Genomic DNA, 25413 nt, shown 5'->3' with positions numbered 1-25413 from the left:
TAGCTGCACTGGAGAGTAGTTTTCATTTTGAAACTAGGACACTCGTAGTTGGAATGACAATTAATGCTGAGTGAATATGGTCCCAGTTGGAAGCCCATTTTTGAATAGAATGAAAACTCCCCCACCCCCAAACATTGGCTCCAGAGTGTAGTAGCTTCCGTTTTTAATTAGCAGGCCAGGCAAAATTTAGCTCATTGTGTCTTTCTCCTCCTTTGGCCCAGTGGATAGCATGGATTTCTCCATCTTGTTGTCAGGAGGCTGTTCTTTTTATTTTGCTTCGTTTTTGGTGCAGGGGGCTTTCAGGATGCTTAGGATTAAACTCATTGTTCTGGGGTATTTACAGCCAGCTGCCTGCATTAAATGAAGATTAGAGGAGCGCACATTAAAAGTGCAAGGAAACTCAGAGGAACTGGGATTTGGTATCTGCATAGCTGTGAATTGAAGGGGAAAGGTTGGGGCTTTATGGATGGTAGATTTTTCTGATGCCATGTGATCTCAAAGCCGACTCCATAAAGCATCACTAATAAATGCCCAGGCTGGTCCTGGCTGGGAGTGAAAAAGAAACTATGTTACAGCTCTATGAATCTTTGCTGTTGCAGTAACTGCCTCAGAAACAAAACTTTAGATTTAACTTCTCCATTTAGACCTGCTGAACTTTGCACTGTTTAAATGTTTGTCTCATGACACATCCAGAGCACTCACATGTAGACATTAACTAATTGTCAAAAGGCCTCTCTGAGGTAGGTAAGTCTCAGTATGCGGGAGATTAACTATTTTAGAAGGAGGTGGAGGAATTAAGGGAGGGAACGCAATAAAAATACCCCCAAACAGTCTTTAAAACTTTGCAACGTTTGCCTTTATAATGATGATGTACATGTTTGAAAGATTTTATAGCAAGGTTAAAAAAAAAATCTTGCATTTCCCTCCCTCTCCTACGCCTCTTGTACTACTTGTTCACTATTTAATTGCCTGAATCTTGTTGCAAGCTTCCCAAGAGCCTAGCCAGTATCCTTCGCAACAGCCCAGCTGTGTGGGCTGGTCCCGCAAAGGGAGTAAGGATGTTGTGGTTCTAGTCAAGGTTTGGATGCTGGGATGCTGAGGTTCTGTCACACCTCAGCAACAGGGTTCCTTACTGACCTTTGACAAGTATACGTCCTGCTCCCATAAAGATCAGTGACAAGACATCCATTACTCCAGTGGGAACAGAATCCAGTCCTTAACCACCCTGTGCCCTAATTTCCCTACCTGTGTTGTGCGTTTAATATTTACCTACTTTGTAGGGTTATTGAGAAGCTGAACCTGGCAATTGTTGCAAGGCCTTCTGAGAGCCTTGGGTATAAGGAGCGCAAATCAAAATACTAACAATACATGCAACATTGTGTTAGTGGCAGTCTCCTTTCCCCTTATGCTTAAAACGTGAGGGCAGGAGGCTGGTTGCTGCTTTTTCTTGTATTTATGCAGTTCAGCCTGCCTGTCAGTAGCTTCTCTCAGGTGCAGCAGGCTATTCAGTCTTGTTCCTCCTTGTCACTTTGTCAGTCTAGCTTCCCCCTGTAAACGGCTCAGATCTTGAGGAGAGACCCAGAATGTGCTAAGCATGTGTGTTGCCATCAGCTGTTAGCCAACTTTGGAATTTATTAAAATGCAGCCTGCAAGTCAAACATGGCCCAAAGAGTTCTAAAAGGTAGCTCTCTATTCCTTCATCTTTAATAGGGAGCTTCAATCCATGAGGGCTACAGGTCCCAGGTATAGAGCTCCATCTTGATCCAGCAGTCGTCTTCTTGGATCAAGGCGGTGCATTGCATTCTGGGGCTTGTAGTTTCCATGGGCTGTTTTGAGCAACTATTTCTGCAGTTCCAATTCAGGTAAAATGGGCACCTCACAACATCCTGTGTTTGCAAACACAAAATCCTATGTGTTTGCAACATCCGGTGTGTTGATTAATAAGTCAAGGATACTTCAAACCTGTTTTTAGAAAATGCTTCTGAATCATAATTGGGATAAAATCAAGGTTGGTCGTTGTCGTTTTCATTTAAGTTCTGTTTAAGGATCCCCACATTGTGAAACAAATGCAAACACTTTTGAGCAATATATAGTGCACCAGATTTTAAGACGAACTCCCCAATCACTGTGGCCCACTGCTTTTAAGAGAAAAACACAGAGCCCAAATCCTGCCCTCAATTCTGGACACGCAATAGCCATCGAAGTCCTGTGTCTAAGGGTAGATTTTAAATATTCCCAATTTGTTAGCTGTCTCTAGTTTAGTGTAATGAGACGTGTTTGACTTGCTACCTTATGAGAAAGGAGAGTAAATCTGAGCCAGAGTACGTCTAACTATTTTATGTGGGTTATTTTATTCCTTCTTCTGACTCGGTATCTCAATTAAGTGATTTAAGAAAACACGCCATTAAAAACAAAATACTGTAGAATCCTGATGAATCCTGTTTTCTACTTGGTTGATGAAACAGAAAGCTAATTGCTAGTAGTAAATCCATTCAAAGGAAGATAGGCGGGAGGGAGAAAAGTTAATATTACTCCTTGAATGCCATTTAATCTCTGAAACCTTTCATGCAGATGTAAATTAGGATTTGCACAACAGAGAGTCAACAGTGGTTCAATAGATGAGGCAGATTTGTAACATCTGCTTTTCCATCCTAGAAGCCCTTCAAATTCAGTATGACTGTATCCAGTCCAAACACTACTGATTTTTTCCCATCGATCCAAGTTTATAAAGAAAATCATATACAAACAAAACAAAACCTGCTTATCATTTTTAATTACATTTAATGTTGTTTGTTTTTTTCATTAAGTCTTTACTAAGAGGACTAACATTTTTCTAAATACAGTTGTGGTAATATGATGGCAGTTAATCTGTTTGCTTTTTTTAAGTAAAAGAACATTAATTTCTTAGGAAGAAACCTACGCCAGTAACCGTTCCAGAGTATGGAGGCTCCCATAGTGATAAACTGTTTTATACTGCAGTGGTTCTCACTATTATTTTGAAATGCATTTAAAGCTTTTTAAAAACAAAAAACCACAAACTACTGCTGAAAGATGAAATTGCTTCTTCAAAAGACTAAGGTCACGTGTTTGCAAACTTGGTTTCCTAAAGTCAGGCCCCTAGATTGCTGTTTAGGCACCTATACATCTAACCTGATTTTTTTTCAATAGTGAGGAGCACCCAGGAGTTCCCGTTGACTTCAGTCAGGCAGCTGGGTGCCCATTGCTTCTGTGAATCAGGCCACTTCAGTGTTCTACTGTAGATGCCTGTGATTGTCAGGAATGTTGGGCAACCCCCAATCTCTGTTCTTGTTGCCTGTGAAAATCAGACCACATACCTGGATTTAGGTGAATAACTAGCGAGGAGGGATAGCTCATTGGTTTGAGCATTGGCCTGCTAAACCCAGGGTTGTGAGTTCAATCCTCGAGGGGGCCATTTAGGGATCTGGGGCAAAATCAGTACTTGGTCCTGCTAGTGAAGGCAGGGGGCTGGACTTAATGACCTCTCAAGGTCCCTTCCAGTTCTAGGAGATAGGATATCTCCATTTATTTAATCTGCATTATAAACTTGGGCAACCAGTTTTGTGAATTTTGGCCTTTCATCATTTGAAGAATTTGTCTTCTTTCATCTGATCTCAGTCTTTTTTTAAAAGATTTTAAATAGATTGCAGAATAGTACTGAGAGGTAGCACCCTTTTGTTATTAAAGAAGCAAACAGTTTTTTGCCCTAGTAGTTTCTGAACTCCTGAACAATTACTGATCTTTGTTTCTTTCATAGAAGCTAATGCAAACACCTACCTAGTGAAACATCCCAGATGGCATTGTTATCTGAAAGAAAAGACACTGTTTTTCTTGGGTCAACACTGGTTACAGTCTGACACTGTGGAAAAATGATCCATGAAGGTTGAGAACTGTGCATTGACTTTTTTTTCTCCATTTGTCAAAGATCTTACACAGAAAGCAACAAAATTGGTTTTGCCTGACAACACTGATCATTTGATTCCTAACACATGTTGGCTCATTTATGTAGCCATTATATTAAGTCTGTAATGGCATTTTCAACAAGGCACCACTGCTTCATTGGCATTATAATATGAAATCTATGTAATGTGATCTCTGCAAAGCAGTATAAATATCTCAGGGCGGTGATAGTCTATCTGAGCCACGTTATCCTTGGGAGCATTGAGCAAAAGGACTGGAGTTGTTGGGATCACAGCAGCCAGAAGCAGAGTGGGGAGATTTTGTGTTCTGTAAAGTTGGAGAGCACTGCAGAATAATCTCATCATGATAGCCTGACATTGTTTGGTGACATTTCATCAACATTTGATGTTTGCTGCCCTGGATCAACTCCCCCACTCACTGCAAGGGTCATTCCCTTGAACCTTATCTTTACTGACAAGATGTGCTTTATAAACAAGCAATCCCACGATCTTAATTGTAACTGTTGCTCTCCCTTTCACCTCCCCTCGGTTTCTGGGTTACCACTTTTATTGTGATGTCTGGATGTAGATTGGGAGCTGCTTGGTGCAGGATCTGTTTCTTCTCCATGTTCTGTGACATGCCCAACACACTTCACTCACCCACCTAGAAACATAATCATTCAGTATCTCCACGCTAACATGGCAATGCAGTGTTCATGTCGCTCTGTATCTCTGATTGATGAGAACCTTGGATGTCCTTGCTTTGGGGAGTGTGGCTAGATCTTAACATACGCAGGTAGTGAGCGGGTTTATAATAGAAGGAGGAAGGAAGAATAGCAGGAGCACAATCAGGTAACACAAGAGTTCACCTGGTTCTGTTCTCTCTGACTCTGATTTTGATGCTACTGTAACTTCCTTGACTTCATGGAGTTACTCCTGACTTCCTCTGCCAGGAGATGGGAATTGGAATCTGGACCCATGGATTCAGTGCTCAGCTGTGTCTATTAGCTTCTGCCCTTAGCTGGGTGGGGAGAGACTCATAGCTATTTGAGACTTCCTGATCCTGGAGCTTGCCAGAGCTGCTCTAAATTTTTTCAGTAGAGTTATGGCCCTCGCGGGACCAACTGCCAGCTGGGGATGGCTAGAACATGGTGGTTCATTTGGCCACATCCCCTTCCTGGAACTACCCTTACAGGCCCTATATGCTGGGGAAGGCAGAGGAGCTAGCTATATCAGCTCTATGTCACACAGCCCCCACACCCCCCGGGCAAAGTCTGCTGTGATGCAGAGGGCTGAGTGGGCCTTAGAGCTGTGTTCCCATAGCTCCACAGAGTCATCTGTATAATTTTGAGCTCAGTTCCCATGGAGTGATCATAAATTAACTTTAACAGGAGAGCATACCTTGCATAGTTTGTATTCTAGGTGAAAGGTGGTTGGAGCAGGTTAGCCTGCAGGTAACAAGGTGTGTTCTTCACAATACCGAATTAATCAAACACTTTGATAAGATTGTGGAGTGACTGTCTTTTTGTGTGAGGCTTCATGTGCAGTCTGAAATACGTGAACCTTAAATAGAAAGGCGGTGCAGATGACAAGAGGACTGACAATTCCATAATGTGACTTCCTTGACTTCAGTGGAGTTTCAGCAGGAATAAATTAAGTTCAACCTATGTAGCTTTCCCCCCTAAGACATAAATAGCTTTCAGTCAGTATAATGAGAAAAACCACAGGAAATGGTAGAACTCAGCATGCCTTCTATTCAGAATTTTTTTTAACCTGTGTCTTTTAGAACAAAAATTTCCTCCAACCTTTGATTCACAAGTAGACGTCTGAATGAGGGAAGCAAAGATGTTTGAAGTGAAGGTTGAAAGTGTGTCCTGTGGTACCTGGATATTTTGCCACATAGAAGTTATATATTGAGTCAATGAGTGCTGTGGACAGATAATTATGACCCCTATTAACCCTTGTATGGAAGTCACCCTAAGAGAAGGGAAGTCAAATCTCAAGTCTGATGGAATAAACTGATTACCCAACAGAGTAAGGATGGTCTGGTGGGTAAGGAACTGGGCTGAGGTGCAAGGGATCTGTCTTCTATTCCCATCTCTGCCATAGGCTTCCTGTAAGACCCTGGGGAAATTATTTATTTAATTTCTCTATGCCTTAGTTTCTCTACCTGTAAAATAGGGATAATACTTCCTTACCGCATGGGGATGTGATGAGGTTAAATTCATTGCTAGTTTTGGGGTGATGAGATTCTGTGAAGATATGGGCCATCTAAGTATATACGCACACATTTCCTTACTTCTAGCTTCACACTATTGGCCAAGTACTATATGGGTGTAATCATCTTCCTCTAGAAACAGGACACCACACTCAATAGGCAGATGGTCTGATGCTGTATTTTACTCCCATGTTCCTACCTAATATGTTGTCACAACAGATTTGTCATGATAAAATATAGTTGCTGAATTAAGTAGTAGTAGTATCTGTCTGTAGAATTAAAATGAAGTAAGGGATAGATATAGTGTTATTACCACTGTGCTTATTAAAATCTTGCATGTTACCTGCCCAGTTTTCAAAGAGTAAAATATCCATTTGAAAGTAAAATAGCAGAATCACTTAGTCCCTTGTTACTTAGGACCTGTAAAATGATCTTGTAAAACATCGTTGTCGGGTTAAGAGGTTTAGGTGCATGACCGAGAGAGAGACCATTCTAACTGAACTGCTGCAGTTTAAAAACGACTGCATGAGTTAAAAAAAAATTGTTTCCAGGTTCATCCCAAACTGAGTTTTGATGCCTAAGAGGAGTAGACATCTGATGGAAATACTGGCGTACTTAAACATTGGAACTAAAAACCACACAGAAATTATTGCTATGGATGAGCCAAGCAACTAGGGAGATATGAAGTATCTTATAAGTGAATGCACGCACAGTCATTTGCAAGAGTTGAGCCAGTTGCTTTTTATTGTAGAAGACATTTCTTTATTAGCTCTTGTGGTATTTTTTTTTTTTTTTTTTAATTCTAACTAGTCTGAAAATTGCATCTTTTCTCTAACAAATTTGCTACAAGGTCTTTCTAGCAGTGACATGCATTACTGCAAGAGCTGATCTTCATTAGAAGTGCCTCTTGGTAATTCTCTGCTCATTACTGCTTGGATAAACTAATAAATGGTTGAATTTTAGTCATATCATGGGAGTCCAAAACCTAAATTACCTCCTCCTTTATAAGAACCTATTAAAGCTTCATACTCATTAATTCTAGCACTGTTGGCAAGTGACATATAGGCTCCCATAACCCTGGTGATAATTTATACCTCTGAAAATATTTGTTTGTAACTGTCTATGGATTTTGAAGAAACAGTGTTAGGTCATTTAAGTAAATTAATTTTTTTTTTCTTTTGAGGGAGGAGTTTTATGACCTAATTATAATAGAAATAGTTCATGAAAGTTTTTGAAAGAAAGGGCATTGAAAATGGTATTCTCTTTGGATTGGGGATGGTCTTGTGGTTAAGGCACTGGACTGGGACAAAAGGGATCTGAATTCATTTTCTGGCTGTGCCCACAAGCTTCCGCTTTGACCTTGGGCAAGTCACTCAGAGTCGTACCGTTTAAGGTCAGAAGAGACTACCACATCATCTATTCAGTTTGGCCTCCTGTATATCATAGGGATAGGCCACCAACACTTCCCAGCACCCGCACGCTAAACCCAGCTGCGCTTCAGTGTCTCATCTGTGAAACACTTCCAGTCTCCCATGCTTGTCTTTTCTTGTTTCAATTATAAGCTCCTTGTGGCAGGGGTTGTCTCTCTTACTGTGTTTGGCTGCAGTCACTATTGGGACCTCTAGGCCCTACCATAGTACAAATAAATAACTATAGTAACAGATGTTGCAAGATTAGAGAGCCCGGAATGATTATTTTGACAGATCCCAAAGTTGTGCTAGGCACTTCACAGGAGAGAAGACCAGAGAAACTGCCCAAAATGGCATGTAGCCGATCTGCGACTGCCAGTAGTAAATATCTCTAACGATTGACACTAGATGGGGAAGCCTCTGAGTTACACCTCTATCTCGATATAACGCTGTCCTCGGGAGCCAAAAAATCTTACCGCGTTATAGGTGAAACCACGTTATATCGAATTTGCTTTGATCCACCGGAGTGCGCACCCCCCCCACCCCCGAAGCACTGCTTTACCGCATTATATCTGAATTCGTGTTATATCGGGTCGCGTTATATCAGGGTAGAGGTGTACTACAAAGAATTCTTTGCCAAGTGTTTGTCTGGTGGTGTTGCCCACATGCTCAGGGTGTAACTGATGACCATATTTGGTATCGGGAAAGGAACTTTCACCCAGGTCAGATTGACAGAGACCACCTGGGGAAGGGGTGGGTTTTGCCTTCCTTGGCAGCATGGGGCACGGGTCACTTGCAGGTTTAAACTAGTGTAAATGGTGGATTCTCTGTAACTTGAAGTCTTTAAACCATGATTTGAGGACTTCAGTAACTCAGCCAGAGGTTAGGGATCTAATGCTGGAGCGGGTGGGTGAGGTTCTGTGGCCTGTGCAGGACATCGGATTAGATCAGGGGTCGGCAATGTTCGGCACGCGGCTCACCAGGGTAAGCACCCTAGCGGGCCGGGCCAGTTTATTTACCTGCTGACGCGGCAGGTTCGGCCGATCGCAGCCCCCACTCGCCGCGGTTCGCCGTCCTGGTCCAATGGGGGCGGCGGGAAGCGGCGTGGGCCGAGGGATGTGCTGGCCGCGGCTTCCCACCGCCCCCATTGGCCCGGGACAGTGAACCACGGCCATTGGGAGCCGTGATCGGCCGAATCTGCTGCGTCAGCAGGTAAATAAAGCTGGCCCGGCCCGCTAGGGTGCTTACCCTGACGAGCCGCGTGCCGAACGTTGCTGACCCCTGGATTAGATGATCACGATTATCTCTTCTGGCCTTAAAGTCTGAGTCTATAAGCAAACTAGAAAAGAAGCCTAGAAAAACAGACCTGTCTATTTTCCATTGTCCCTATGGATTAATAAAATGTGTATAGATAGATAGATATAGCTAAGTAACTCAGTTGAGATCCAGTAGGGCAGCATTGTAGGGGGAAGGGCAAGGTACCATCCTAACAACCCTCACCAAAACAAAGCTGTCAGAAATGACGGATGACGGTGCTGTGGCCACAGCAGAGACCTTAGAGCCCAGCTGTTGCCAGTCCAGAGCGTAGAGTAAATGTGTCCTTTATTACAGTAACCCCAAAATGACTTTTGTAAAAAGAGTTTGTCACTTTGTCATGAAACAGTTTCATTGTCACTTTGTCATGAAACAGTTTCATTATCACTTTAAAAGGGAGGCTTATTTTTAAATGGCTGTTCCATTCAGTGCAGCGTGCATTTGTCTGGGCTTGTTCCCGTTTGGTGAATTTATGATATAAAAGCCAAAATATACAAGTCTTGATCACTTGGCAAACAACTTGGGTAAAACCATGTATTTTATATGGATGAATTGTGCAGCTGCATGGGGTTTGTTTTCTAATGGATTAAAATAGCAAGAACTTCCATCAAGGTCAATAGACAAAGAACAGTACTGAGGCTTGCAAGTGTGAAGCTATATATGGGGTCCTTACATTGCAGGCCAGAAGTTAGCGCTATTGAAGTAATACTCAGGTTGTGGTGCAAACCAGCAAAACCAAGGAAATTCATAGTTAAAACGGAAAAGCTATCTTTAACTGGCTAGCAGTGTTTCTTTTCCTCAGCTGTGTTCTTCCCAGGGATCTCGCAGGTCTGATGTCAGGGAGGAGTTTCCCCACAAAACTGTTGTTCAGTGGGAAACTGGGTTTTTGACCAAACGAAATTTTTCATGCGAAGTGTGTGCTTTCTGCAGAAACTTAGTTTTTTTCATCAAAATACTGAACATTTGAAAACTGAAATATTTCAGTTTGTGAATGTTGCTGCAGTACCTCTTGGGGATTCTGGTTTGGTTGCCTCATATTCACATTTTCCTCTATGGGCCAGGCTCCCAGCCAGATGACATCTCCCATGAGGGGCTATGGCCAATGACTCACATGATGTACCATCTCCCGCTCCAAGAGCGGAGACTATGGTGCATCATGGATATGTAGTCTGAGCACGAAGCCTATAAAGAAGAATGGGAACATGAGGCACCTGACCTACAACTTCCATAAAACTGAGCAGCACTTAAATTTATAAGTATTTAAGTTTATGGCTGAAATATTTTGGTATTCAAATTTCCATTGAACATGAAAAATATCCAGGGGAGGCCAATTTTTTGACCAGCTCTAATCATAACACTTAATTGCCACAGGACAACCTAAAGATACAGGCCCAGATCTTCAGCTAGTGTCAACTGGTTTAGCTGCAGTGAGGACACCAGCTCCACTTACAAATCCAGACCTGAACTTCCTCAGATCTGGACAAGGATCTGAAGCTGAGCCAAATTTAAGGTGTATTTGAATCATAGGTTTGGACCCATCTTCTTTGAATGGTTCCATTGAAGTCAGTGGGAGTGTTGCAATTGACATCAGCAGGGCCAGGGTTTCACCTCGAGATTCAGTGGCAGTTTACTGATTCTTCTAATTAATCGGTATAAACTGGGAGTAACTCTGTTGAAGTAAATAGTTACACCAGTGTAAAATCAATGCCAGTGCAAAATCAGGCCCTGGAATTGCAGTCTCAATGTGTATGTATAACTGTTGTTAAAGTTGATGGAAGTTAAACAAACAGCTTACCTATGAGAAGCATCTAGGCTTTAAGCTTATTTTCTTTTGTCACCGTCTCATAAAATTAAACACAACAGCATCTACTACAGTAACTGCCCATTATGCTGCAGCATTGTTGCCACAAGCTCTTGTGTTTCAGAACACCATGATTGACTATAGATACCGTGTGTCCAGCCTTAGGTTTGTTTTGTCTGTGCAGCTCCTGGCTGGCTGGATAGATAAAATTCTGCTCCGTTTTGAATGCAGGGGCTATTTCAGAGCTACTGAATGGGTTGGTTAACGTTAACTTTAAAAACTCCTCCTGCCCCTTGTCCTCTGTCCAACCTTCTCTCCTGGAGTCTCCTTCACCCATTCTGTGTGCACCATCACACCACCTCATATTTCTGAAACAAAGTCTCCATTAAGGTCCATGTGTTCCATGAAGCATTCCAGTGGTACTAACCATATGCCAGTCTGTGTGTGTTCTACATTGTAAAGTATGACCACGGTAAGGGCCAAATCCTTAGTCACGTGAGTATCCCCGTTGAAATCTGTGCAGCGACTCTCAGGGGACTAGGATTTGGACTCTGGACCATGAGCCCTTCAAGTCAGGGACTTATTTGTTTGCCCCAGCCCACCCAGCATGCAGCATCGTATGTGGTTATGACTCCACATAAGAATATAGCCTCACTGCACTGCATTTTGTAGGCTATCCCACATTTTGGCCATTTTTCTGGCTTTTTCCTGCCTCAAGAAGGAGTGGAGACAGCCTCTCTAGCCCTGCCAGAAAGCAAGCTGTACAATGGCGCTGTGTGTGCATGACTGCGATTCTTGTGATTTTTATTTATTTTATTATTATTTTTTGCCTTCCTGCTTGCTGGGGGATCAGGAGGAGGGCAGCGCTTAATTCTGACAAGCAGCAGGAATGGGAAGTTCTGGGAAGAGGAGAACAGCAGGAGTAGAGCTTAGATAACTTGCTGTGGAGATGCCCCCATGTTTCCCCTTCCCAGAGGGGAAGAGACGCATGGTGGCTTATAAAGTGTTTTGAAGTGAAAGATCATACATTAGCATAAGGGGTGAAGTCTTGCCCCTCTTGCAGTCTGTGAGAGCTTTGACATTGATTTCACTAGGGCCAGGATTTCACCCTAGATATTAACCTTGGGTTATCCATTTGCCATAAGATACACAAATAAGGGAGCCAAAATCATCCTCCCTCATGAACTATTTGTCTTTTCTTTAAAAAACAAAACAAAAACCACCTGAATTTAAAATTGGCCAAAATAACATGTTGTTTAATTGAAGAAAGAGAAACAAAGCCCTAGGCCTGATACCTAATGTAGTGAGCTTCAGCTTACAGAAAATGACTGTAGCTGAATTACAAACCTCAAAAAGACGGAAGGCTTTGTAGTGGCAATGCTGACACAATGCCAAAAAAAAAAAACCGAACACCCAACCCCAAAAGGCCCAATCCTGCCTAGTCCTGCTTCAGTCCTGTTGACCTTTGGCATATTGCAATGTGAGGCTCTAGGGAACAAGTTGTAAACCTGGTGGCAGCAATTCCAGAACCATTTATTTCACTGACAGCACCTACTGGTTTCATACTGCAACCTTGTTTGAATTTCATTCACTTCGTTGATCCTACTCACAGTGAGTAAAGCAAGCAGGGTTTGGTGCCAAGTCAGTACCTCTAAGTGAGCTATTAAAGTACCAGCAGTCCTCAACGTTATGACGTTTGAGTTACGACAAATGGCACTTCGGACGTTTATAAATTGTCATTGTGTTTCGACTTTACGACATTGGTTTTGACTTTACAACGCTCGATCCGACATTGTTCCTATGGGAAATTCGCGTTATGACATTTTCGACTTAAGATGCAATTTTCAGGAACCAATTGTGTCGTAAGTCCAAGGACTGCCTGTACTCGGTCTAAACAGCACCTGTACGGTGCTGAATGCTGTTATCTGACTAAGGTAAACCATTGCTTGTCACCAGTTGATGGCATTTCTGCAGTTTTCATCTCTTGGCTCCTATGTGCATGAAATTAGCAAGGATATAGGTGCCATGGCTGCTGTCATCAGTCATGCCAGGCTCTTTCATCAGTGTTTGATGCCTGCTTTATTTAGTTATTTTTTCTTCTCCATCACAGAATATCTGGGGAGCGAGACTGCCTTTCTGGAGGAATTGGTGTTTGGAAGTGGAGATACCATTGAACTTTCCTGTAACACCCAGGGCTCTTCTATGTCAGTTTTCTGGTTCAAAGATGGCATTGGGATTGCACCGACCAACAGAACTCATATTGGACAAAAACTGTTGAAGATCATTAATGTGTCATATGATGACTCTGGGCTATACAGTTGCAAGCCACGGCATTCCAGTGAGGTTCTAGGTAACTTTACAGTCAGAGTAACAGGTGAGTGCTGTAATGTACATTTTTTGTTTTGTTTTGTTTTTTATTCTTGCTTCTACAGATGGCCAACACAGCTGGTGTTCTGCATTCATTCTCTATGTTCTGCAGGCTTCTACATGATCTCTCAATTTTTGGCAAAGTCAAAGTAGGCAAAAGTAGAAACTTCTGTGTGGAGTGTAAGATTCTGGAGATTCATATCATGGGAGCTTTGGAAATGCTGTTATACAGATTAAAACCAAAATCCCCCTGAATGCTTATAGATATTTAATTCACAGTACTTGGTAAAGTACCTTAAATGATACACACCCTTTTGAGGTATTTTATGGATGGGTAAACTGAGGCTCACTGAGGTTAAGTGACTTGTTTTCAGGGTCACGGGGCAAGTCAGTGGCAAAGTCAGGAATAGAACTCAGGAGTCCTGACTACTAATCCCCAGTTCTAGCTGATAGACAGTACTTCCTCCCTAACCACATGACGTAATTTTGCAGATTAATTTTAGAAATACCATTTTTGTACACGATCCATTTGGGAATCTGGTACTTAATCTTAGGGCATTAAATTTATTACTACATCCTTCTTGCGCTAATGTTGGCACACAGGGTGGAAACACAGACTTTCACGGATTCTGTAGTCATAAGGGACATCGAGATAATCTAATCTTACCTCCTGTATAGCACAGGCCATAGAACGTCCCCAAAATAATTCCAAGAGCAGATCTTTTAGAAAAACATCCTATCTTGATTTTAAAAATTGCCAGTGATGGAGAATCCACCACAACCCTCGGTAAATTGTTCCAGCCGTTAATTACTCTCACTGTTAAAAATGTATATCTTATTCCCTCTGGCCCCTTCCATCCCTCTGTCATTAACTGCTGTTTCCATCTGCTCTGTGGTGTTGTGATGGACTGTTTTGCCCTTCCTGCTAAGCGTTCTTCATAACATTTCTCTTGGGCGCCCTCATTTCCTCACACCAGTTGGTTTCCACTTGACAGCTTCATGTGGAGTCTGTGTGTTGACATCCAGAGTACGTGCCCCAAATATGTGCAGTGTCCCCTTCTCATTCTAGTGGAAATGGACTCCTGGTTTTTAATGGCATTAAATGGAACATATCAAAACTTTCAAATAAGTATGTATCAATGAAACAGCTACTGTCATTTGCCTAACCTTTTTAGCATGATTAAGATAATTAGGGCTGGATGACCATACACTGCTCCAAACATAGATTACTGAACTCCAGGGTGCCAGAATGTCTCAGTTTCTGACAAGTAATTAGTAGATAATTAGCTAAGAACACCCATCATTATTGAAAACTGCTGGACAGGTGGTTGAATAAACATCAGTGTCATTAGTTGATAATAATCCTGATTTAAATAGATTAAGGCAGTGGTTCTCAAACTTTTGTATTAGTGACCTCTTTTCGTACAGCAAGCCTCTGAGTGTGACCCCCATATAAATTAAAAACACATTTTGTACATTTAACGCCATTATAAATGCTGGAGGCAAAGCAACATCTGGGGGTGGAGGTAACATCTCATGACCCCCCATGTAATAACCTCATGACCTTCTGGGGGTCATGACCCCCAGTTTGAGAACCCCTGATTTTCAAAGTATCTACTGATTTTTGGGTCACCTAGGTTCAAAGTGCCCATATCTCTGTTTATTTCCTTTGGAGTTTTGAGTGCCAAGCATTTCGATAAACTAGACCCTGGGCCCAGATCCTCCAAGGTATTTAGGTGCCTAAAATACCTTTTACGGATATTGGCCTGGATGTCTCAAATTGGACACTCAAAAATGGAGGCACCCACTTTTGAAAATTTGTCCCTAACCTTTTACAGTACCAAGTCATTCTTCCCCTCACCCGAAGTGATAACCAAACAGATGTAGTCTGGAGACATACACTCAGTCCCATCACAGGGGGTTCAAAGCTGGAACATGATACAAATAGTGAAATCCAAATTGTTTAAGGAAAAAGACATTTTCAGTGAATCTTGACAAACATCTGATTTTAATTGAACGTTATTGGAGATCACTGTGAACATTTCAGGGTCATATCAATTAAATAGTTAAAGAAGTATTTGGCCTTAGAGATTTTCTTTAACTAGGTGCGATTATTGGGAATAGGGAACTTCAGGTTGTTAGAAACGTTTGTATCTTTTTTTTTTTTTAAAGTGACATTAAAATGCTTTTGAGTTCAAGGAGCAACAGAGGCAGGAAAGGGCAGCTGGCTATACAATCAAGTGAAACAGCTGTCAGACCAAAAAGTGGTAAAGTGAGAAATTGTTTTTAATAGTGGAAAGACTGATAATCTTGTGCTTTTAAAAGTTTAAGCCCCTGTGTTTTTCTTCTTGGCTAATAATAGCTAATAACAGCTTGAGAGCAAGTGAGTAACCTGAACCACCATTCTGCCAGTATTATGCATCTTTGATTCTGTTAGCTCAGTGTCATTACAACCAAAGTGCTGCTAATGTGGGAGTTTCAGTTTTAGCTGTCAGCCATGTTTGGTTTAAACTTTGAAGCCTTTGCATTGGGTGGCACTAGTGGCGCCTGTTATATTCGCTTATGTTTCTTCATAATTATTAGTGATTGCTTAGCATTCAACTCCAAGAGTGAGACTGTAATCTGAGAGTGGGGTTTACATTCCTGCATTTTAAAAGTAACACCAGGGTTAGTTAGAATTCCTTAGATATCTAAATATTTGTTCGCTAAGATTATGTGCCATAATTACTTGGAGTTACACTGGTATTGGTAGTAACAAACTGGAGTTTACTCTGTAACTGAGCAAAAGTAGGTCCTTTAAATTTATAGACATGCATATTAAAATTTCCATTTAATAAATGGTACAGGTACCTAGTGTCTCTTTGAGAAAGAGCTTCCTTCTTAATGATGCTTCCACGCCCTCGTTAGATTTACTCAGGAGGACCAAATTACTATGTTAATGTCCATCCCTTTCGGAGTAACAAAGTTCAACAAACAGTTCCTAGATCTGTTGTCAGGTCTCTGGCCCCTGACGCTGCTCATGCCGCTTTGCCAGTGGTGGGTAGGGGAACCCAGGCACTCCCCTCTACACTGGGTTCCAGCCCAGGGACCCTATAACTGTCAGCCATGGTTTACATAGTCCCCTTGCCAGTGTTTCCCTGGGCCTCTTCCTACCCAGCCTTTCTTCCCACAACTTCCCTGGGTTGACCCTTCTTTCAGGGCTAGGATCCCAGGGTTTATTCTCCCCTCCCGGTTTCTTCCCCTGTTCCTAGAGAGAGTGACTGCGCACTCTCTCCCTGCAGCTCTCTTCTGCTTTTAACTTTCTGGCTTTGTACTAACCAGCTTGCTCCTGCTCACCTGGGCTTCATGATCAGTTAAGCCTGGTTTTCCTTCCAGGTGCAGCCAGGTACCATAATTGGCCTCTCAGGTCCATATTAACCCTTTCTGGGCCTGTGTGAGGCGTACACCCTCCATCACAAGGAGTAAAATGAATCAGGTTTTTCATTAAGGTGGTTTGGAAATCAGGTTCAAAGTTATTGCCTTGTACCGTAAAGGTTAATTAAAGAATAGATTTGTGTATGAATAGACTTGGAACCTTTTAAGCGTGGCCTTTAAAACACAGGACCCTGGGTGTGGGTGGTATTCAGCAGTTCACTAGTTAAGAAGGGATAGCCCCATTTTCTTTCTGCAAACAGTAATGCTTACATCCGTCTTAAAATAAACAAATCTTCAGAATTGATCCTGCATGCCAATTATTGACACTCCAGTTCTGCAATCCTCCCATGCACAGAACTGCCCTTGGAGCTGATGGGTGAGTGGAGTCCTGGCAGGACAGGATCTCAGGTTACTTGCTCTTTTCTCACAGTACCAAAATGCAGCTTTTGAAAACCCCAGGCCAAGATTTTCAAAAATGGGTGCCTAATGCTAAGGTCCTGTTATCATATTTAGGCACTGACACAAGTGACCTGGTTTTTCAAAAGTAGTGTGTGCCCAGCAGCTCCCATAGAATTCAGTTCCAGTCTGGAACTCTCAGCACTTCTGAATTCAGTCCACTTCTTTAGGCACCTGAATATGAATGTAGTCTCCTAACTTTAGATACCCATTTTTAAAACCTTGATTCTAGTCTTTCTGAACAGACTCAGCATTGTGAGTAAGATGAGACAGACCCTTTCTTTCTGTAGGTAATAACACTTACCCTGAGAGGAAAGGAAAACACCATCCACAAAATCTGTTTGATTTCTTGTCAAAGTATAGTATTTAATTAAAAATGTGCTCCCCCTTTCCCCCCCTCCCCCCCCCCCCCAGTTTAGACTGGTATATTTTAAAGCATATAAATATTATAATCATGCATGCCAAAATAAGGATTACCAAACCTCATGCTTTCAAGATGCAGGGTCAGGAAGGATTTTACCCCTTCCCCCTCCCTTGTGCAGCAGTGCACGTTTGGTCATGTTCTTGCCTTCATCAGGGTCTGTAGCAGATGTTGTCAAAAGCCCCAGTTCAGCAAAGCACTCAAGCACATGCAAAACTTTCACCAAGTCCCATGGGATTTTAGTGGGACTTAAGTCCTGGGGCTTAGACACATGCTGAAAGTTGTGCACGTGCTTAAATGAATCTGGGCCAAAGACAGGATGTTAGGTATGATGCCCCCCCCCGTAATCTAATGCAATATGGTAACGCCTGTGTTTCTATACAGTGAATATTTCTGCAGGTCTCTCCAGATTCTGTAGAACAGTAATACCTCTGTTAGCTTTTTCACTGTATTTATCAGTCAGCTGGATAGAAGACGATACAGAAATTGCAAGAGCTCATCTTGTAACAAAGGATATTCTGCCTGACTTTGGCTAAATTGGATGCATTACATTTCTGGCCACATGTTGAACATTCATAGAATTTCCTACTGCCTAAAAATCTACTGCCAATTTCTTTTACGGCTGTATCAAAATGTAAAAGCAGCTGCATAATATTATGCCTTTTTTATATTTACTGGCGATTATTTAAAGTAAGAGGCAATGAATAATGCTAAGCCTTACAAACAGGCTTCAGGGTATAATTTTATTGATTGGTGGTTTCTAAACAAACAGTAGCCACTCAGGAAAAAAGAACTAACAACCTTAGTAGATAGCTCAATAAATGCAAACATGGTGTTAGGCGGTGTGAAATGACAGGTGAATACAGAAAATAGTATAAAGACATTACATATTAGTGATATGCACTCACCTGGCATGTGCTGGTTTGGTCTCAAAAAGAATATATCCCATTGCTGAAAGGATATAACCAAAAAAGAAGAGATCCAGAGAAGGGTAGTGAAAGTGTCTAGAAGCATGGAGAACTTGGATATGAGGAGAGATTTTTGAAAGATTGGGGTTGTGTGGCTTAGAGAGGAGCTAACAAGAGGGTTAGTCCGTCGTTGTTATGGGGGTTTTTACATCTGAAATATCTGATCCTGGCCATTATTGGATGTGGGGTATTGGAGTAGCGGAGAATTGGTTGGATCTGGTATGACCATCTCAGTGTTAGTCAACTGTGTGATTGGGGGAGTGAGGAGGTAAAGTGCCTCATTGGGCCTCACACCCGCAAGGTGCAGTGGCTCCCTTACATGATACCACCCAGAGGCGGCGTGTGACCTCACGTCTCCCCTCCCCCCCCCCCCCCGCCCCCCATTTTTGCCTTCCATTTGGCCCTGCTCCCTGAAGTGCTGATGTAGCAGGGCAGAGCCCACCCACTCCCATGCTGTCTCTAGCTCCTCACCCCAAGAGTTACACGTCGTCTCTGATCCCACCTGGCACCCAGACACTTCAAAGCCCTTCTGCATGGTCAGGACTTTGTGGCTCCCAGAGGCAGAGCCAGAAAGCAGCTGCTTTGTATGACATGCACTGTTTGGAGCCAGGGAATTATTCCGTCAGCAATCTACTGAGCTGTAGTAGCTGCAGAAGACTGCCATGTGCTTCCCTTGGGAGGGTTTTGTCCAGTACATCCATATAGATTGGACGCCCTGGCCATGACCCTAGCTTCCCCTCAAATCCTCCCTCCCTGTGTTTCTCTAGAGCAGCACAAAACAGGCAAGAGATGCAGATCAGCTGTGCCCACTGCACACACACACACACCCCCCGTACTGCAGTTCAGCTTCTCATGCCTGTAGGAGCATCATGACCTGGCCATTGCAAATGTGTGTGCTGAGTCTCCAGAGATGAAAACACTTAACAACTCCACTGGCAGGCAGAGCTGCACTTACGTAAAGTACCTGCTTTCCTAGGCTGGGTCTGCACTACATACATACTTCAGTATGAAAAATCAACACTCGAGCAACGTAGTTTTGCTGACCTTAACCCCCCCATGTAGACAGTGCTGTGTCGGCAGGAGAGTTTCTCCTGCCAACTCTCATGGAGGTGGACTTATTAAGCTGACAGGAGAGCTCCCGTCAACTTAAAGCGCCTTCACCAAATGTGCTACAGAGGCGCAGCTGCAAATTTGTAATGTAGACCTGACCCATGTCTCCTGATTGTCACAACTGCAGCATGGTGCCTTCATTACAGCATGACAAATGGGGGGTTTCCCTGTCCTTCTATCTCAAGCATCTTCCCCTTTGTAGTACTCCGTTCCCAAGAGTGTTACTAGAAAGACCTGCTCTGGAGAACAGGTGAGAAGAGTCTGTGTCAGAAAAATACGGGTGGGGAAGATGAAATGAAAAGGAAATAAAATTCTAACTGAATCGCTCTTGTGATTTCACCACTGCACTAGTTCACTAGTCATCGTAGGCCTTCAGAGACTTAACACACATGCTTAATGTAATGCACCATTCATGAGCCCATAGCAGTGTGGAGTCAATGGGACTACTCACAGTGTGTAATGTTATGTATGTTGATAAGGGTAGCTCAGTGGTTTGAGCATTGGCCTGCTAAACCCAGGGTTATGAGTTCCATCCTTGAGAGGGACACTTACGAATCTGGGGCAAAATCAATAGTTGGTCCTGCTAGTGAAGGCAGGGGGTGGACTTGATGACCTTTCAGGGTCCCTTCCAGCTCTATGAGAGAAGTATATCTCCATATACATATATAAGTTTTTGCAAGATCAGGGCTTCAGAGTCTTTCAGCCTAGACAGGAGCTGAGGTCCAGCTCCTCAAAAATATTTAGGCACCTGGACCATGAGTTAGGCCCCTAAATACTTTTGAGCATCTGGACCTGAATATCTAAGATTTGAAATAACCAGGCAGGATCCTTCTTGGGAAAAATACTTTCTGGCAATCGTTAGCCATCATAAAGAAGAAGAAAAAAATCATCTCAAGTCTTGGGGGAAGGAGGTTGTTTGTTGGTTATTTTGGTTTTTTTGCTGATCATCTTTAACCCAAGATTGAGGGGAAACAATTCACATTTCTGCTACTTCTGCTGTTTGGTTAGCTCTTCTGCATGGGAAAGTTGATAGCAGTGGAAAAGAGGAGAGCTTCCTTTATTAATCTTAGATTCTGTAGAATACAGCAAAAAAAAAAAAAAAAAGCCCTGCAGTTAAGAGTTTCTGAGACACAGAGGGCCTAGTTTTCAGTAGGGCTGCAGCTCCCCACCATTTTGGCATGCACACCCCTGTGGTATTTATCCATCAATCTCGATTCCCCAGACAAATGTGAAAATCCTCTCACTTGTGCCCAAAAATGCAGTTATGGAGGGTGGGTATGGAAGCTGCCTCTTGAAAGTCTGCTCCATAATGGTTTAAAAAAATGACTGAGTTTGATCTACTGTTTCTTGTAGTGGTATCAAGAAAATGAAATACTGAAACACCAGTAATAGTAGCACAACAAGTGACTTTTTTTTTCCTTCCCTTTCTAGATTCTCCATCATCGGGTGATGATGAAGATGATGATGACGAGTCTGAAGATACAGGTAATGGAATGCATAGTCTGTGTCTTTAAAGCTATCATTCATACTATTTCCACTCAAGAAGGTGTTGTGTTCATTGATTATCATATAGGACATACAGCATATTATTATAATTCAAAACAAGATTTCCAGAATGTATATGGGGAACTGTGTGGCCTGGTGGATAGGAAACAATCATGCTGAGCTCTTGTCCTGTCTGTGCTGTGGACTCACTTGGTGACCTTGGACAAGGGACAGAACAGCTTTCTGCCTCAGTTTCCCTGTCTGTAAAACAGGAATGAGTTACCTACCTTTTGAAGTGCCCTAAGGAGGTCTCTTACCTCATTCAAAGTTGAAGGTGATAGCCTGTAGCATTGGAAATAAGAATTCCCCTAGATTTGGTACCTAGCCACCATAATGATATGTGCTCTAGAGTCTAGAAGTTCATAAATGATGGCAGGCCAGATATTTATTATAAGGTCTTTATATTTATGCTCAAATACGAGGGCGATGAAGACCTTCTAAAAATCTAGATAGATTTGACCTATCGCTTCAGCTTCTTGAACCTGTCCTTGTATTTAAATTCAGGCAAACTCATTCTACCAGTGTTTTTTATTTCAGTGTAGGTATACTGATTCTACACCAATGAAGTATCTGAGCCTGTTTTGTTTTTTGTTTTTTATCCAGTTTAATGCTTTTTCTTTATTAGCTAGCTTGCTGAGGGAAGGAGCAGCCATAGGCAAGATTCATTGATGCCCTAGGCAAGAACAACTCCATTTGATCTGCACCCTCTGAATACTCATGGTGAAATCAGCCCCAAATCTGAGACTCACATTGTTTTCCTTTTCCAGTGAGGCTCTTTCAACCCTCGTGCTTGGTACTTTGAGTGTAATATCATTAATCTGGATCATTACATGCTTCAGAGGCGTTAGTGTTGTGTTTTATTATGCACTTTATATTTCTGCAAGGCAAATTGCCTGTGTGTGTGTGTGTGTGTTAATAAATATATGTCTAGTATTTGAACTCCAAATCAGCTATGTACCTTGGCAGAAATTCAGTATGACTGGAACATTTCTCCTACCCACGGCATTAGATCTCTAGGACTCTGTAAAACAGGTCTGCCACTGTAATAAATGTGTACCAGAGTGTCTTGCAAGAGGTGAACAGTAATTGAGAGTTATGGTGCCAGCTGAGCCATCGGCAGCAGTTAGTGGTTTTCTGATACCTGCTCGTTAAGGGCCTGCTTCTATGAGGTGACCAGCACCTCCTGACAAACACTCAGCACCTTTAATGCCTTAAAGCCAGTGGAAGTGAAGCAAGTAGTCATCACTACTCAGGATTTGGCCCTGACTTAGAGAAACACCTGATTTAACACAATTTAAAGTTCTTTACTGGTTTATATATAGATTTTATTTTTAAATGCGGTTTATAGTAAACTGCTTCATCTCTTAGCACCGGGTGTCACAAAACACGGGCTGTGTGGTGTTACAAAAGGACACATTTTTCTTAAATTAAAAAGAAAAACCACACGTGTTTTGCCACATGTATTTATAGCTTGTATTCTGGGTCTCCTTGACTTTTAGGGCTTCTTTTTTTAGAGCTGAAGGTAACCACTAGATTTACACAAAGGCCTAGCTATGAAGAGCTGGATTCTCTTTGGCTATACAATGGTCAATTAGGCTAGTGTGCCAAAACAGAAAGCTGTGAAATCATGTGGCCTGTGGCAATGTGAAAGTGCTTTTTCCACCAGATGTAGTCGGACCCGCCAGTGAATCTTTGTCCAGTGTTCCTGAGTTTATTGCATAAATGGGAGCCATGTCATCAATCCCTTTGCTGCTGTATGGGATGCTTTGACATATGACCATCTGTGGTACATTAATTCTAAGTGCCAAAGATGGAACAGATCTGTTTGATCATCTAGGTCTCCCCCTAACTCCCAGGGCAGTGTATTCTGGGTTCTTCATCCCAGAGCCTTATGTGTAGTCTGGACCCCACACTTCCTGCTGGCAAAAAGCAGTTACCAGTAGGTACGTGCCAGTGAAAACCATGATGACTATTAGCGGAAACCTTCTGTATATGCATGTGTGAAAAGGGGCCAGGCTGGGGGGGATGTCTGTTCTTTATCCCTCCAACCCCTCATTGACTCATGCAGTCAGAGCGGGAGCAGAGGTCAGTACAAAGGCCCAGTGCTTCCTCACAAATGGTCCCATGCGTCTTGCAGAGATCTGGAGAACTGCACGGATCATGAGGGACCCATACGATGTAAGAGCCAAGTCCCTTGCCCTTCCGCAGGGACGTGCCCCACAGAAGAGTCCTCCATGGGAACCTGGCGGAGCTTCTTCCTCCCCAACTCTCTCTCAGGTTTTCCCCACAGGAGAGAGAATGTCGTGACTCTTAGTTCTCAGTCCACGATTTTATCAGGAGTCTCACAATATGTGGAGTTTTTCTTAAAGCTCCAGTTCCTGGAGTCATGTGATAATGTGAGACTCTCAGCTTATTTCATTCTCGTTTTGGCTTTTAAATTATGTTTCTAGTTCTCGTGGCTGCAGAGAAAAGCGTGAAAATGCAACCCCCTAAGGTTTCCAAGACCAGAAGGGAAATACAAGACCTATCCGTCCCCAAGTGTATTCTTTTTTGAATGTTGTGTTTTTTAAGCCTATCTCGTGATCTTTTGGAGCCTGATTTGTGATTTTTTTTTTGACTGATTGGGGCTGGCAGTATTGGAGCTAGAAAACAAAGCAAAGACTCTTCTAAGTGGGACACATACACGCATCTGCATGGAGTTCTCTGCTACTTTCATCTTCCTTTCCTCTTTCCTCTGCTCCTAACAATAAAATTGGAGGTGACCCCTCCTTAAACAAAAAACACACAGGAATAGCTTCTGTAACTTCAAATCACACCCAGATTTGCTGCAGCCAAGTTACAAATTGCAATCTGTGCTTGCAGCATCTAAATTATCTACAGCTGTTTATTCTGATTCAAAAATGAAAACAAAACTCTTCTTTCAAATCCTCCTCCCCTATCCCCCCAATTTTATCTATTTATTCAGAGTCCCTGCTGGCTAGCCGGAGCACCTTCAAAGAACCAATGTAATCTCCAATTAAATCTGACTGTGTACTCAGAGGCGTCAGATGGGGAAATTACACAATTAGACTTGATTCTGTCTGGTGCAGAATTTCATGGCAGTACCTAATTGTTAAATGAGCGCTCAGCTACATTAATTATTTCAAGTATCGCTCCTCTTTTTTTAATTGGTCATTCAAATGGGTGGCCAGAATCTTAGACAAATAAAGTGGATCATTAGGCTTAGTATGTGATTGTGGGAAAGGATCTAGATAATATTTGCTGTTCCGTTTTTCACACCAGTGAATGTAGATTTACTGCCCAGAGTTAATTTAGAGGGTATTTTATTTAAAATTTCACTTTTTGCCCTCAGTGGTTTGTGATCCAAGCACTCACAGGGGTTTGTGATTTGCATTTCAGAAGAGATTTAGCAGCGTACGATCTACGTGCAAGTTAAACTAAAAGCACTGGTATTCTGTCAGCTTCCCTGGATAGCAAGAATGAACACCCCTTAAATGGGACACTGCCATAGATATTTATTCTCAGGCCAAGCCTGACGCTAGTTGTGTCCAAATTGCACAGGGGTGGGACTTCAGCGCAGGAGATCCCAAGATTTTAGAGGTCCTTTTGTGAATGTGCAGTCATGTGGAATAGGACTCCAGTGAAGGAGGTAGGTCATGGAATAGAGCAATTAGTTTAATCACTGTGGGCCTGATCCAGCTGGAGCCCACTGCACTCCCTTCTCTGCCTTACGAGCTTTAAGGGCCCAATCCTGCTCCCCACAATGACCAGCAATAAAATGTCCTTGGGTTTCGGTAGCAGTATTTGTTGCCAATGATTGATGCAACCTGTACTTCTCGCATTAAATTCAAACGTGTCTTTAAGTGAATTTTGATCTGACTGACATTCCTTTTGCTTGGGAAGTTTAGAGCTCAACCTTGGCCTGCCCTGCTCCCCCCAGACTGGGGAAGGTAGAAATGGGGAGGCTGTGGGGTCTGGCACATATGAAGTATAACATGGCAAGGAGCAGTCGTCATGAAGCATCCCCACATATCTGTTGCTTTGTGAGTCATGAAGCCAAAGCTCCCAGCACCTATGAACTGTGGCTGTCTTATTACACCGCCATGCCCAGAGGAGGGTTGCTGCCTCAGTTATTTTATGGCATTTGAAACCTCTCTCATGTTCATTTGCTGTGCACCCAAGTTTGATTTCCAAAGAACATGTTAACTGTGCAATTCCTACATTTCCTTTTATTGGTGTTGCTTATTGCTACAAATGCTTTAATCCGGTTGTAGCTGCACAGTTCTGATCCCAGTGGGGTCAGGGCCTTAAGCTGTCTACTCAGCATAGTAATGTTAAAAACTAGGTGAAATGGGGGTGGTTTTGCTGCTAGGGCCAGATTCTGACTTCTGAGATGCACAAGCAGCTCCCACTGGAGTCAGCGAGAGCTGTTCAAGCATATATGAGGGGAGAATCAGGCCCTTAATATTTAGT

General features: G+C 42.6%; 1 protein-coding gene across 6 annotated transcripts in view; it reads left to right on the top strand.

The window, feature by feature from the left end:
- Positions 1-25413, top strand: part of FGFR3 (fibroblast growth factor receptor 3) — a 75276-nt gene that overhangs the window by 18382 nt on the left and 31481 nt on the right. For all 6 annotated transcript variants that reach the window (XM_008169693.4, XM_008169692.4, XM_065597134.1 and 3 more), the window contains exons 3-4: positions 12770-13033; positions 20827-20880. In XM_008169693.4, the coding sequence (XP_008167915.1) occupies positions 12770-13033; positions 20827-20880 (318 nt within the window). The remainder of the gene's footprint in view (positions 1-12769; positions 13034-20826; positions 20881-25413) is intronic.

This window comes from Chrysemys picta, chromosome 5 (assembly GCF_011386835.1).
Source record: "Chrysemys picta bellii isolate R12L10 chromosome 5, ASM1138683v2, whole genome shotgun sequence".
NCBI lineage: Eukaryota > Metazoa > Chordata > Testudines > Emydidae > Chrysemys > Chrysemys picta.
Note: the sequence above shows the minus strand (reverse complement) of the source record. Positions and strands in the feature narration are given on the sequence as shown.